At 31.9% G+C, this 16091-nt stretch overlaps 2 protein-coding genes across 3 annotated transcripts; both read right to left on the bottom strand.

Annotated features, from left to right (window-relative positions):
* Nucleotides 1–7072: 7072 nt before the first annotated feature.
* LOC115703056 (probable E3 ubiquitin-protein ligase RHY1A) lies at nucleotides 7073–9837 on the bottom strand. Of its 2 annotated transcripts, none has more exons than XM_030630549.2 (3): nucleotides 9232–9837; nucleotides 8600–8793; nucleotides 7073–7688 (listed from the first exon to the last, which is right to left on the bottom strand). In XM_030630549.2, exons 1-3 carry the CDS (start codon nucleotides 9469–9471, stop codon nucleotides 7229–7231), a joined length of 894 nt encoding a protein of 297 aa, XP_030486409.2. In that variant the 5' UTR covers nucleotides 9472–9837; the 3' UTR covers nucleotides 7073–7228. The 2 variants fall into 2 exon arrangements, with proteins under 2 accessions (XP_030486409.2, XP_030486408.2); XM_030630548.2 differs by having other exon boundaries at nucleotides 8576–8793; nucleotides 9232–9646.
* A 2932-nt stretch (nucleotides 9838–12769) lies between these two features.
* Nucleotides 12770–13964, bottom strand: LOC115702382 (uncharacterized). Its single transcript, XM_030629853.2, has 2 exons — nucleotides 13814–13964; nucleotides 12770–13490 (listed from the first exon to the last, which is right to left on the bottom strand). The coding sequence occupies exons 1-2, from the start codon at nucleotides 13855–13857 to the stop codon at nucleotides 13046–13048; spliced, it is 489 nt and encodes a 162-aa protein (XP_030485713.1). The 5' UTR covers nucleotides 13858–13964; the 3' UTR covers nucleotides 12770–13045.
* Nucleotides 13965–16091: the final 2127 nt, after the last annotated feature.

Raw genomic sequence — 16091 nt, 5'->3', positions numbered from 1 at the left:
GTTGCTACTCCGAATCCTTTGGCCAATACTCATCCCATGAAGACTCGGGCAAAGTCAGGGATACACAAACCTAAGGTCTACATGACCATTAAAATTCCTAAAACAGTTAAAGAAGCATTACAAGATGAGCAGTGGAACAATGCAATGTCTGATGAAATGCTTGCCTTAATTCGAAATGCAACTTATACATTAGTTCCCTTGCCTCCTGGTCGAGAACCCATTGGCTGCAAATGGATATTTCGACACAAAGAAAATTCTGATGGTACACACAACAAGTTCAAAGCCCGACTTGTAGCAAAGGGATTTCATCAGCAACCGGGGTTCGACTTCACAGAGACTTTCAGTCCCGTGGTAAAACCAGTCACCATACGCATTGTAATTACATTAGCCTTATCTCGTGGATGGTGCATCAAACAATTAGATGTCAATAACGCGTTTCTCAATGGTGATCTCAAAGAGGAAGTGTACATGGTACAACCTCCTGGTTTTGAAGTGCAAGCCTCTCCTCCTCTTGTATGCAAGCTACACAAAGCTTTGTATGGACTCAAGCAGGCTCCTCGGGCATGGTTCGATAAATTGCATCATTGTCTTCTTCAATTGGGGTTCTTTCCATCTAAATCAGACCACTCTCTCTTTATTCAGCACACATCTACATACACAACCTTAATTATTGTCTATGTGGATGATATCCTAATCACAGGAAGTGATCCGAAAGTTGTTACCAACATCATTGCTGCTTTGAACAACCAGTTTTCTTTAAAAGATCTTGGTGATCTTCATTACTTTCTGGGCATCGAAGTTAACTCTACACCATCTGGTTTACATCTTTCTCAAGCAAAATATGCTCGAGATTTGCTTATTAAAGCTCAAATGCAAGAGGCAAAACCTTCTCCAACCCCAATGACTACTGGTGTACGTCTTTCAGCTCATGGCAGTGAAACAATGTCAGATCCTCACCTATATCGCTCAATTGTTGGTGCCTTACAATACTTGCTCATCACAAGACCGGATCTCTCCTTTAGTGTGAACAAGGTTTGTCAGTTTATGCACAATCCTTTACTCACTCACTGGTTAGCTGTAAAACGAATTCTCAGGTACTTGAGTGGTACAATCTCACACGGCCTGCATCTCAAACGCCCTTCAGATCATGACATCATTGCCTTTTGTGATGCTGATTGGGCGACCGATCCCGATGATCGACGGTCCACCTCTGGTTTCACCATCTTCTTTGGTGACAATTTAGTTGCTTGGCAATGCAAAAAGCAACAAACGGTCTCTCGCTCCAGCACTGAAGCTGAATATCGCAGCTTGGCAAGTACAGTAGCTGAACTCACATGGATTCATTCTCTTTTTACAGAGCTGCGCATTCAACTTCCTAGACCTCCCACAGTATGGTGTGACAACTTAAGCACTATCCTTCTCACAGCAAATCCTGTTCTTCATGCTCGCACTAAGCACATCGAACTCGATCTCTACTTTGTGCGTGAAAAGGTTATGCAAAATCAGGTTCATGTCAAACATGTTCCAGCTGTGGACCAACTTGCAGATGGCCTAACTAAAGCAATCTCTAGTCAACGTTTTCCCCTCTTTCGATCCAAGCTTACAATTCAAGATCTTACCTCTGTCTCTGAAGACTCGAATTGTAATCTTGAGGGGCCGTGTTAAGGGTATTCGGTTATTTCTGTTAGTGTCAGGTTGTTTCAGTTAGTTTGTTACAATTCATTCTGTTAGATTGTTTCTGTTGTAACCAACTACTCTCTCTTCTCCAACCTGTCCTATATATAATCTTGTACCTTCAACACTGATAATAATGAGATTGCTCTTTCTTCATCAATCCTCTTTGTTATCTTTCTGTTTTCTCTTTCAGTCTTTCTTTCATCTTCTTCTTTGTTCTGTTTAATCTTTAGCTATGGCCAATAGATTCAACATATAGACTAAAATATTGTATGGACAACATGACTAGTGAACTAACTTAATCGCGATTAACTAACTCTAATAACTCTAATAGACCCCTTTAAGATGGAGTGTGAAGATTTTTTACACCCATCTTGGTTATAAATTGTTAAACTGAGAAGGGAAGAGTGGCTTTGTGAGTATATTGGCTAATTTATTGTGTGAGGAGACATGGTTCATCTTGAGGCTGTCATTGTTGATTTTTTCTCGTACTATAAGACAGTCAATTTCGACATGTTTGGTGCACTCATGATAAACAGAGTTCTCAAATATGTGTATTGATTCAATGTTGTCAAAAAAGAGAGTTGAAGGCATGTTGATATTGATGTTAAAATCGTGTAAGATGGAATGTAACCAAGTTAGCTCACATGTAGTATTGGTCATTGCTCTATGTTTGAGTTCAACAGAAGATCTCGACAGTGACACTGTTTGCTGCTTTTTAGACTTCCATGAAATGAGTGATTGACCAAGGAATATGCAATAATGGTAAACTGATAAATAACTCATTTAATCTCGTTCTATGACTTAAACTCAAAACTGGACGTTTTTCTATCGATTAATAACATGACAATACTTTAAATATTAATAAAATACAGACATCTAGACCCTAGAAAACACCCCAAACGGCTTAGCGTTTTTCTTAGCAGAAACGGATAAAACATGGGTTTTATACTACAAACCTAACCAAACCCTATCAAACTTTCCAGAACAGTTCAAATATCATAACTAAGCATAACCCACAACTCAATTATCCCCGAAACGCTAAAATTAGAAAACTACCATGGGAGCTCAAGCTTGAGAATTCCCTACCAAAGAACAGCTAATCAAGCTTTAAAACAACTCTAATAGTTTAAGCTTATAAACGCGCTCTAACACTAATCTAACCACATAGAACTAATCATGCAAGAATTCAACACAAAATTTATATTTTCTTCAAAAATTCAAATAGAAAAAGATTGAGATAAGCTTACCTTAACTTTTCTACAATTAGTTCAAACCTTGATCCAAATCCTTGGATGAACTGAGGTAAAAATTTGGTTTGAAATTTTGGATTTTCTTTTGGTTTCTAAGCTTTGAGAAAGAAAGAGAAGAAGAAGAGATAATGCTAAAATTTGATTATTTTTTTTTATTTATCTTCTTATATAACTTAATTAAAACTAATTTTAAACCTATTTTCTTGTAACGTCCCCACTTCAAGTCTCTATTGGGTCCTTACACCCACGGACTAATGGCTCTTATACACGAGTACGCCACTCTGGCTGCTTCTTGGATTGATGACTGACCCTACAGACCAACACGAGTGTTTCCAACGTGCTTTGTCCTCACTCGCACGCTTCCTAGGAAAACTTCCCAGGAGGTCACCCATTCTGAAATTGCCCCAGGTCAAGCACGCTTAACTGTGAAGTTCTTTCGTGATGGGCTACCAAAAAATAAGATGCACCTTGTTGATATAGGTAGTACCAATCAATCCATTTAAGCCCTCTTCAACTATGTAGTCCCATACCTACACAGTCTCAGAATCATCACACTTGACCTTCCCCAGGCGAGTGAGGACAAAGGAATATAGTGGTTCAGCCAGATCACGGTTTGCTTAGTCCACTGTTGCAAGGGTTTTCTGTCTTGTCACAGGATGTCCGTATAAGCGACTCGAATAGGACGCAGACATCCCAGACTCGACTAGTCTTGTATGCATACACACTATAGAAGTCGCATACATTGCTATATTTAGTGATTTGGGTCGAAACTGTTCTTCATTTATTGTATTTAAGTTTTTTATTGATTTAATTGTTATAATTAGGGGTGAAAATCGGTCGGTTATGGTCGGTTTTTACAATTTTATAACCGACCGGTCGGTTACGGTTTTTATTTTACGAAAATCGTAACCGACCGTTTAGAAATTATAACCGTATAAAACCGACCGTACGGTTTTTGGCAGTTTTTGATTTGGCGGTTTTAAGCGGTTTTTGGCGATTTTGGACGGTTTTGACAGTTTTTGGGTTAAACTATTTTTAGTTCAAAAATCGAAACCGACCGCCATGTCAAAAAAACCGAAACCGAAACCGACCGCCAAATTCGGTGATGACGTGGAACCAAAAATTCGGTTACGGTCTGGTCGGTTTGATGGTCGGTTTCGGTTTTTCAATTTTTATGAACACCCCTAGTTATAATTCAATGTACAAACGGATTGATAATGAATTCAATCTTTGTGTAATCAAAGGACATTTGCTTTGTATATAAAGGAGTGATCCAACAAGAAATGAACAATTTGTAACTGAGTAGACCGTGATCTGACTGAACCACTATATTCCTTTGTGTTCTTTTTATTTTCAGTACGTCTGTGTGTTCACTGCTTGAATACTCGCCATTCTGGGTAAAGTACTCGCACATTTTCCGTTCATATCTTTATTATATTATTTATCTTGGTGTTGTCTAAATTCCTCCAACAACAATTGTATTTATGTGTTTTTATTGATTTAATTGTTATAATTCAATGTAAAAACGGATTGATAATGAATTCAATCTTTGTGTAATCAAAAGACACTTGCTTTGTATATAAATGAGTGATCCAACATGAAATGGACAAAACAGGAAATCCTTGCAATAGTGGACTAAGCAGACCGTGATCTGACTAAACCACTATATTCCTTTGTGTTCTTTTTATTTTCAGTACGTTTGTGTGTTTATTGCTTAAATACTCGTCATTCTCGGTCGAGTAATCGCACATTTTCTGTTCATATCTTTATTATATTATTTATCTTGGTGTTGTCTAAATTCCTCCAACAACAGTGTGGATATGATTTTTATTACTACCCAAAATTCTACATGTTTTTCGAATAATTTACGAGCCAAAAACATAAAATATGTAAACAATTGGTAATTTTGAATTTTATTTCGGTATTATAAATTATTTAAATTTTTTAAAAAATAAGTGAGACATTTTTTATAATTATAATGTACACAGTAATAAAAAAAATTGAACTATAATTTCTCTTAATACTTAAATTTGTAAGGGTGAAAATAAAAGTAGGACTCATAGTCATACTATTAAGTATTACCCTAGTATTGTAAGAGAAGAGAAGAAAAGAATATTGGACTTTTGGTGGGTTTTGCTTTGAATGTGGTCTAAAATTTGAGGGTTTCCAAATTCATAGAAACTAATAGGTAACTTCCACGAAAAGAATATAGTACAAAACAAATATGACCAATGAGACAATGGAATGCTCCCTCTTCCCAATGCAATTTCTTCCTCTTGTTACTATCTAATATCAATCTCATTTCTCTACACATTTCATTTTTGTAACGTAACATCATTTTTCTTTTCTTTCTTTCTTTCAAAACCTTACAATCATTTTCCCAAAATTATTGTCTTTAGTGTACAGATAGAATATTTGGTTTCTGCCGTGATTTTCATTGGCTTATTATTAGTTTAGTTAAAGAAACTCTAACCATTCTATCTATATACAATTTTTTTAGTTAAAATATATAGGGAGAGAATTCTATAAAAATGTAATGGATAATAGAGCTGAACTGATATCAATAAAAATATGGGCTCAAGTGGGAATACAATACAAATTTTCTCATTTCATGATGTTGATGGATGGTATTGTAAAGAAAACTCGAAAGTTATTAATGGATGATTATGTTAGTGGGTCATCTTTTAGCTAATTATATTTTGAGTAACAAAATTAATTAGTGCTATGTGAATTGGTGTTATTCTTTCTTGTATTAATCATGTTGTTAGGCTTGATTGGCCAAATCCTTTATAAGACTTTTGCCGAATGAATGAATAAAAGATTGTATTAAGTAAACAACATACTATTGAGTTGATTCCAAGACAAAATATACCCTTGGCTACATTGTGATTTGAGAGCATTATTCCAAATCAAAAATGGTACAATCGATATTTTTTTCTTCAAAAATATTAATTACAAAAGTGGTGAAATGTTTCTATTATACCATTAAAAATTTGAAACACAAATATTTGTCTGAATGATATAATACATCTATTCTGTAATGGTGTTAGGAATATAAACGACAAGAGAAGAGTAAGACTCATTTAAATAATGCATTTCTAGGACTTGTCTGATACCATAGTCCATATTATTTTGTCGACTGGGTCTCATATAATAATATAATATATAAAAAATAGTTAGAGACTCAGAGAGTAGAGATCGACTTTTGTTCATAATTCAATTATATTAATATTACTTAGTGGTCCTTTGTTGAGCCGAATACAAGTTTGTGATGATGACATGAACCAAAGACCAACCACAAACCAAATATATTAATTAGAAAACGTAGTAGATTAAAGTTTCGACTTTCAAGATTGTATGGACTAAATATAGTTTATCCAAAATTCTATACCATCAATTAATGCAGGCAACATTGGATTTTGATTTTGTCAATATAAAAACAACTCTCATGTTTGGAGAAACAGAAATGTTAAAGAGGTGGTGTTAAATATTTTTGTGAGATATAATATTGTTATTGGTATAATTTAATATCGGGCTTATTTTATATTAATAAATATTATAAAAAATCGCTAACTAATTATAAGGCTATACTTTATTGTAGTGTTAGACATCATGATGCCTCATAGTAATGCTCTTGGAGAAAGAGAAATACTAAAAAGCACTCATGATGCTTAGCATCCTTGTAAGATGTAATATTACTATTCGTGCAATTTAATATCGGTTCTCACTTATTTTACTTTAATAAATATTATCGCTAAGTAATTATAGGACGAAACTTCATCATGGTGCTAGGTACCCATGATACCTAACACTCTTGTGAGATATAATATTACTATTAGTGCAACTTAATATCGAATCTCATTTATTTCACTTTAATAAATATTATAAAAAATCGCTAACTATTTATAAGATAATACTTCATCGTGGTGCTAAGTCCTATAATGCTTCCTAACAATGCTCTAGGAGAAAGAGATATGCTCAAGAGTTTCGAAGCAATAATCGGCTGTCTTATTAATCTAACCATACCGACAAATTGAGCACATGTAATAGATCTAGATCTCATTTTCCAAGTCTTACCGATTTGTTCATTAAGAGTTCTTTTCAAGAAAGAAATAGAAAGGGAATTAATTTGTGCATCTGAAATATAGAACAAATCTTTAAATTCTGAATTGAAAGGAAAAGAAAACGATAGTGAAAGACTTGTATTCAAAGCAGTAAAATTTGACAACAGAAGGTAGACAATGACAGTAAGCGAGACACACAATTTTCATAGCAAAGAAAAAACCTGCCTCGCCTTAAGACTATAAAGACTTTACTGTTCTTTTCTTTACAAGGATAGCCCTTCGACAGTAAGGACAGTCACCACGAATCCGAACCCAGGGATCCAAGCACCCAGCATGAAATCTATGATCACAAGGCAAACATATAAGCTGATCATCCTGGATGAAACTCTCTAGGCATATGCTGCAATCCTGTGGTGCACTAGAAACCGCCGCCGCATCAGCATCTGTCTCCTTCCCACTGAAAAGCTCCAGTTGCAAACTAGACAAAGCCTCTTGCGTAAGGCCGTGTGGCTTCTCGTTCTGTTCTCGCAAGATTTGCAGCCTTACAGTTCGGGAGCTCAGATTAGTAGATGGGGAACGGTCAGTTGATAAACTTGTAGAGTTTTCAGCATCCCAATCTCTTACATTGAATGGCCTTAAATCGTCACCAGGTCTTATGTGAATACGGTCACTGTTAGAGGTACTTCTACCACGTGGCCTGAATAAAATTGGAAGAAACCCAGTAAACACATCAGACACCAATACAAATTACCAGACTTGTGAATAAATAACTTTAGTAAAACAACTAAACTATGAATTATATATGTGTGTATGCGATATAGTCAACAACTTAATCATAAGCTGAAAGAACAAGAATAATCTTTTGAAAATTATTCCATCAAATGAAAAGGAAAAATGAGCCACACCCATTTTGGAGAAGAAATTAAAGTAATGACATGTGTACTACCTACACACTTTTTTCATTTGTGGGAAAAACTTTTAACCAATCATATACATTAGATAGATAATACTAAATTTAAATGATTTGAGGGGTAGTTAACTACCTATTTAAAAATAATTTGAATATAAAATTAATTAAAATTATAAAACAAAGAGATACTTTTACATTTACATTACATAGTAAATAAAAGAAGAAAAAAAAAATCTTCGACCATTGCTGCCAATTTTTGTACATAAAGTTGTTAACTGTAGCAAAATCTACCATCTTGAAGTTTTGCCATCAATTTTTTTACATAGTAATAAAACTACACAAAGAATTTAGCAGCATATTGGATAAAAACTAGAAAACTTGAAACTTGACATATAAAGCAATAACCAATAACTATTTAATAGGAATCATTTTGCTATTCACATCTTCTTTTCAAAGCAATATTGCTATTCACATCTTAACTTAATAAAAAATATGAAAAGCCAATAACCACACCACCTAATTTGTTGTTTGCAAAGACTTTTTATGAATAGAAAATTAGCTTTTGCTAAAAATTATGGTTAAGTGAAATTTTAAACTAGGTACCGTTATTTTTTTTTTTAAAAAAAAACGATAAATAAACTTCACATTATTCTGACCTATACTGCATATCTCACCTACCCAAGTTGCAGCACACTGACCTGCTTCCAGAGAGTGTAACCCCTCTCAACCTCTCACGAAGCCTTGCCCTTGCAAGAAGCACAGCTCCAGGGAGTCTTTCGTTTGCAGTAACAGATTGCCTGCTGCTCGGACTGATAAAATTTTCGGTATCAATTCTATTACTGCTGGAAACAGATTGTCCTGTACTCTCCTCGAGATTAAATGTCATACGGTCCTGAACAATAAATGCAAATGTATTATCACTCTCCGATATATCAATATTGCTATTGGCACAATTAGGTATGGAATCCAATATAATTGTATGTAATAACTTTTGGGGAGGATCGCTAACCATAACCAATTGCAAGGTGACATGTCTAGAAAGTGCTATAACAATGCTCAGTTACAAAACATTGAAACAATGTCAATCAACTCATACACATTACATAATACCATATAATAAGTTTTTAGCTGTAAACCCCACCAAAACCAAAGGATAATCCGCTAACGAACGTTATGGCTAGTTCTTTATCAATCCTAAATGCATGACAGTGACACCTATCTTTCTTTGAAATGAAACTCAAAAACCAGCAATGACAATTAAGAATAGCATAAATGTTTTTGTTCAATTTTATATATTGAAACAAAATCAATTTTACGAGAAGATAAATACCTGGTTAGAAACCCGGTGGGAGATATGGCGGGAGTGAGGGTATCGCCGAAGGGGATCGCAGCCGTCAATATCATGTCGATGATTACTACCATGATGGTTATTATGATGATGGCGGCGATTCTGGTTGACACTATGGTGAAAACTTCGATCGGGAGGGGGAGAAGAATCTAGGCCGAGATCCAGACTGGTTCGGCCGAAACGAGACCTCCTGGTGTAGAATAACTCCGAAGCGCTCGTCATGCACACACAATAATCCCACCTGTATTCCAATCCAAACCCTAAAATCTCTAATTTTGCCCTAATTTTTATCAGAAAATTAATTAGAATTTCGGCGAAAGAGAAGGGAAAATTAGGGGTTACTTTCCCATGGCTCTAAAGATCATCTTTTTCTTTCAGTGACTGAAGAAGAGGCTTTCTTTCTTTTTTTGGGGGCGAAGTTGGAAGAGACTGATGGAGAGACCAGATCTTTCCACGTGTCAAACGTACACGTGTTTGGAATAACTGGCGTTGGATTTAGATTAGGCTTTGTGGGGTCCATATTCTCAAGACAGGATTGGATTAGACTTTTTTTGTTAGCTGAATTGGATTCTTTATTGGCATCAAAACGACGACGTTTTGAATGAGATTTTTGAGAATTTATGTCAGAAAACCGTGTGAATATAATATCTCAATTTGATTAGTTTTTTTATTCTCAACAACAAAAAAAAATATTATTTTGATTAGGTTTTATCAAAGCAATCCAATGTCACACTTATTAGATTCTTCTATGAGACACACGTGTCGCACCCTCATTTTTTAAGATAGTTATATTTAACAAATAGTCAAAGAAAGAAAACAAGACAAAGGTTTTTCGAGCAAAAGAAAAAAGAGAAACATATATATAAACATAATATTTTGTGTTGGTAGCCGTATGTCTATTTAAAGACATCCTTTTGTTTTAATCTCAATTTTAAATATTATTAGAATAATGATGAAATTATATATTATCCAACTACCATAGTTGTAACTTGCTTGAACCTTTTAAATTCTCTTGACGCAAATATTTTTACAAAATAACTAAAATATGTTTGCACCACTCTATAATCTATATCCCGACAACAAGATGATATAGATATTTAATGATAAAAAATAATGTTATGGAAAATATGCTAATAAAAAAACCAAATTTCAACATAAAAATTTAATTATTAGGCTCAATTCTTTTAATAAAATTGTACATTAAAACTACTTCTCCTTCACCTAACACCAACTTCCATATTTTGTTTGAAGATTGCATCCAATAAAAGATTAGGTGGAGCTCTTGTCAATCCTCTCTCTCTCTCTCTCTCTCTCTCTCTCTCTCTCTCTCTCTCTCTCTCAATAGATGTAGGCCCTCTTAAATAAGCATATATATTATTACATTTATATATAATTCGTTTGGTATGCTAGATTACATTGAATTATATTTTATATAAAATACATAACATTAATTTTTATAGACACCTAAATATATAATATATTAGTATAAATTATAATTTAATATAATATTATAAAAATAAAATATATATTCTAATTTAATTATATAATACAACACAATACAAACAACGTACCACATCCTAAATCTACCCGTGTATATGACAATATTTTTAACATATATTTAAGCTTATTTTGGTGGGAATTAATGCTAATGGGTTTATGAGGTTTAAAGTCCTCTCACATTGTCTTTTTAGCTAATATAGAATCCAAGACCAAGAGTACAATAAAAGGGAAGGTTACACTAATATATAGTTTTTATTAGGAGTGTTCATCAAATTGTTCAAATTGTATAAATTGCTCGCACCGCATAAAAATTGCAGTTTGTATTTTTGCCAAATCGCGCAGTGCAATGCGGTTTGTGATTTTAAATTTAATAATTACAGTTCAAACCGCACTGCACTATATATTAAAAAATCACCAATTTTTACGATATATTTTTTATTTTATTTTTCATATAAGAACTCACATATATTATATATATATGTGTGTATATTACTTTATTTTTTAGAAATAATTTAATATAATAACTTGATGATTATTGTACGTGTTACAAATTTAATAAGATTTTTGTTTTGTATTATTAAAACTTTATTAGTTTGATTTTAAAATTTTCATTATAATGTTTGATAATTATGATAGTATAGACTGCTCAAACTGCACCATACCACACCGTATTTTCGTAGTGTGATTTTTGCGGTTTTAAGATCTCGCAGTGCGGTTGCGGTTTGGAAAATTATAAAAAATGCATTTGTGGTTTGGTTTAAAAAAATGGCTACAACCCGTACCGCGAATGCCTCTAGTTTTTGTGTCTAATTAACAATATTAATAACAACGTTACTATATATTATTGCTGACGTGCCACGTTAGCTAAATCTTATATTTTTTTTTATATATTTTTTATGTTTTATTTTTCAATTTTTTTTTATTTTTTATACTTTTAAAAGTAACTTTTTAGTTACTAATAATATTGATAAGAAACCAATTAATTACCTTTACATAAAAAAATTTTATTTTTATATCATATAATTTGAGATACATTTTGGTTACTCTCTAAAAACTTATTTGTATACATCTTGATATAACTAATTAGTTACAGTATCAAAGTGAACTTTTGGAAAACTTTTGCTGCAAATTTCCTTAAATTTAAGTTAAATTAGATATTTTTTTATTTTAAAGAATTAATTAAAAGACTTTATTTATAACATTATATATATGATGTATATTAATATAAACAAGCAAGAAACTAATAAGCTAAGATATGCGGTAAAAAGGAGAGAGAAATTATGAATTGATTTTTCATTTCCTCTCTTTGTCCTTATACTCCTATCTCACACTCTCTCTCTCTCTCTCTCCTCAGTCTCACACACCCATAATGTAGTGTGGTGTGAGTTTACGATCATTCATATTTTAATTATAGTGTCTCATGAGTTGAGAATATTTTGTGATACAAAAATATACTTATCTTATAGAATCTAATAGCCACTCTATTCTTGAGTGTTGAGGCTGGCTTGAAAAATTATGGTGTGAACTCTTCAGTAAAGTTCTTGAATATTGTGGGAAGTTTTTACTGTTTAGGTTTCTTTGATATTGTGTTTGGATCTGACGTGTGGGGTTGTGTTTAACTGTAGTGGAGGTGCGATAGTTGTGGTTGTTTTGGATCTGAAAAAGAAGTTGAGGTGGTGGTGGAGGTGATAGTGATATTTTTGATGAAGAATGATGAAAACAATCTGGTGGAAAAAAAATATATGGAGGAAAAAAGAAAAAAAATTAATTGTTTTTATTTTTTTGATTTATTTTTATTATTAAATTAATTTAATTTATAATTTATTTTTATTTTTAAATATTTTTTAGGTGGGCCATTAAATACACATGGACATACTCAGTTACTTGCTTGCTAATAGAATTTGAGTTTAAGGAATTTTCCCGTCAAAAAATAAATTTTAAAAGTGGGCATATGACTGATTTTTCAAAGACTAGATCGGGTAAGCTAACTATTCTTCGTTATAACACATAATAATAATAATAATGCTAATTAAAATTATTCATTAATAATAATAATTATGCCATACAATACGCTCGCGTATACGTACGTAAAGCTAAATAAAGTTTATTACTAGATATATATGTTATACACAACACCAATATATATATATACCACTCGAAAATCAAATGATTATTATTATTAATACATGCAGCTATTTTATTATAAGTAATTAATTAGCTAGAGAGTGGTGAAGTGTGATCAATTAGTTTACGATCATCATCATCATATCATATATAATATATATGTATATTATTATTATAAGGTACTGTAGTAATATTGATGAGGAGAGTAGGGAAGATCGGGGTCTGGCTTATCAACACCATCAACATTCCTTAGCCAATAAGTCTGATCACCAAAAGAGGCAGCATTTTTGGGCACATCATCCACCACCCATTCATGTCCTTTTGGTACATATATCCCACTGTACGGATGAGGACTCCAATACGACCTCGTTTTCGACCACGATGATGAACCCACCACTAACTCTTCCTCCTCCTCTTCATCATCATGTTCATATTCATGATCTCTCTTATAATTATAATTCATGATCTTATTATTATTACCTAATATTCTACCATCTTTGTTTTCATGAGATGATGATGAGTCTTTCATCCCTGCTACTCCTCCTCTTATCAGCTTGCTAAATTGCGCCCGCCCATTATGATTATCCACTCCCACTTGTTTCGCTTTCATGCATGAACTGATCAAATTCATAGTAAAAACGAGTATTTTTAGTGCTAATTTTTTAATCACAATATAAATTTTTTGTGATTAAATGGAAATTTTAATCACAACAAAATGTTACTTGTTACTAAAACATAATATTTAGATACAAGTTGTTATTAATTTATTTTTAGTCACAACAAATGTACATTTAATCACAAGTTTTATTGTAATTAAAAATAAAAAAAATTATTATTAAAAGTGACAAATATTTTGTAACGTACACATAAAATTAGTTGAGCCATAAATACTAAACAAACATTATATATATGACATTTATTGTGTTATATGTTAATTTACCTAAGCAACAACATCCTTGCTTTTGTGACTGTGCTTCTGACCATTTCCTCACAAGCTCTTAAAGATTAATGCAAATTATTATAACAATATATTGTGTGAGAGTTAGTAATGCATGAGAAGAATGGAAACTAGTTAGGAGTATATATAGCAGTCCAAATCATGGTAATAGAATATAATTATTATATAATTAATCAATATATATGTGTATGTGACGTTTAATAATTTTAGGGAAGAGAATAAGTTCTTTTTTAAAAAGACTGGTGAAGGTTTACGCGGAAAAGAAGAACCATCAAGATTTGAATAATAAGGCAAAAAGTTGAATTGCTAAATCTTTAATAGTTTTAGTTCTTCTTTTTTCCAATTTTCAGATGAGACGCATTATGTTTCATATGTTGGGTTCTAATTTCCTATTATATCCTGTGGCTGTATATCATTATTATATAAACTCTGTTGTTAAATGTCATTATATATGGATGCTCATCTATAAATAGGATTATAATTTATACATTATTATTTTTGTCGTTTATTTGTTACTGTTGATTGAAGCAGTTTAGGGAATATTATATATATTATTCTCATGTGACTGATTGCAGTCTTTATTAGTTCCAGTGTACGTGGCAGAGTCCAATGTATAGAGCACTCTTTTAGGATTGGCCCTTTAATTTGCCCATGAAAATTTGCACTATATATATATGGATACCATAGCTCTATATATATAGTTATACTAAAGAAAGAGCATTAACAATTGTAGTCCCTTTCATTAGCCATAATTTTCAAAAATTAAGACACTAATTATATGGTACCGTTTGGTAATATTTTTGTTTTTTAATTTTTTAATCACAAAATACAAGTAAAATTTTTGTTTTTAAAAAATAAAAATGTGTTCTGTAACCACTATTGTTTTTCAATTTTTAAAATAGAAAACAATAGTGTGTTCTGTAAAGTTCATTTTTATTTTTATTTTTTTTATTTTATTTAAGTCGGGTCTAGGTCCGGAGTCGAATTCGGATCCGGGTCAGAGGTCGGGTTCAGCACAAGGGCCGTGGGAGAGGATTTGGGTCCGGGTCGTGTCGGAGTCTAAAATATTGATTAAGAAAAAAAACTGTTTAAAAAAATATTGAAAGTGATTTTTTTTTTGTTTTTAAAATTTTGATTCTCAATTAAAAAATTGAAAAGCAAAAACAGTTTTATAGAACATGTTTTTAAAAAATATTTTTACTTTTCTAATTTTAAAAACAAAAGACTAATTAAAAAAGTGTTACCAAACGCCACCTATATATATATAAGACTCGATATTTAATCGAATAATAGTGATATTGACACATAAGAGAGTGCTTAGTTGGATCAATAACGATATTTACATATAGATAGGTATCAAAGAAATATCATTCTACGTGGTCTAATTAAATATCGAGTCTCACATAGTTTAATGTAATAATTTTTAAAAAGTATCACTAGTTAACAGCAAAATGACATGTCTAGATGTACTAAAGAACACTGATGTGATATATATAATGGTTCCATTTCCACGTGTCACATTAAAGAAATTTGACCAGGGTAAAGGTACTCCACTTAATTATAGTTCACTATTCATTTGCATACACATTGTTTTCCATAAGGTTGTATTATTAATTGAGACACATTTCTTAATCTTATTAATAATATATTTTATTAGAAGAAAGAAAGATGCTAAACGTGATTAATTAATAAAGACGTTATTAGTAGGTACTGTTGTATATGTTTACATAGAAATCTCATTATTAAAAAGAAGTGCAATGGAATCATATATTTGAAATCTGTTATATTCATTGATTTGTTATTATATGATAAATAAGTAAAAGTAGTACTGCTTGTAAATTGTAATAGATACAGAAACCATTTCACTGATGTGAAATATTTTATTAATGGAAGTGTTTATTAAGTACAACAAAGTGTGTGGTTCATATAACTTGTCTATTAAAGTTTCTTTTGCTTGACAAGTATATAGTACCTAATTAATAATTAATAATTAATTAGCCTTGTTAAACTAAATTTTGTGGCTCTTTTCTTGAAAACGTAAAGATTATGGTCTGTATTAGACATGTTTATATTTTGCTCTTGATATAAATTGTCTAATATTTTGGTACATTTTATGCGTAAATATCGATATTTATGAGTAAATATGTTTCCATATAAGAATTACTTACAAAAAAAAACTATACATATATAATCAATACACAATATATTGTAATAGAATTTGAATATATTTAAGGAACATAAATATTAATAGTAAAACCAC

The sequence above is a fragment of the Cannabis sativa genome, chromosome X, assembly GCF_029168945.1.
Source record: "Cannabis sativa cultivar Pink pepper isolate KNU-18-1 chromosome X, ASM2916894v1, whole genome shotgun sequence".
In the NCBI taxonomy this organism is placed as follows: domain Eukaryota; kingdom Viridiplantae; phylum Streptophyta; class Magnoliopsida; order Rosales; family Cannabaceae; genus Cannabis; species Cannabis sativa.
The sequence above is the reverse complement of the archived record's forward strand: the minus strand, read 5'-3'. Positions and strand labels throughout refer to the sequence as shown.

Coding starts and splice junctions, on each gene's coding strand:
- LOC115702382 (XM_030629853.2), bottom strand. CDS start 13,857: ATGGTCAGAAGCACAGTCACAAAAGCAAGGATGTTGTTGCTTAG. Junction 13,491..13,813: donor GCAAGGATGTTGTTGCTTAG/GTAAATTAACAT, acceptor GAATTTGATCAG/TTCATGCATGAAAGCGAAAC.
- LOC115703056 (XM_030630548.2), bottom strand. CDS start 9,471: ATGACGAGCGCTTCGGAGTTATTCTACACCAGGAGGTCTCGTTTCGGC. Junction 8,794..9,231: donor CCCACCGGGTTTCTAACCAG/GTATTTATCTTC, acceptor TTTATTGTTCAG/GACCGTATGACATTTAATCT. Junction 7,689..8,575: donor GTGTGCTGCAACTTGGGTAG/GTGAGATATGCA, acceptor AATTTTATTCAG/GCCACGTGGTAGAAGTACCT.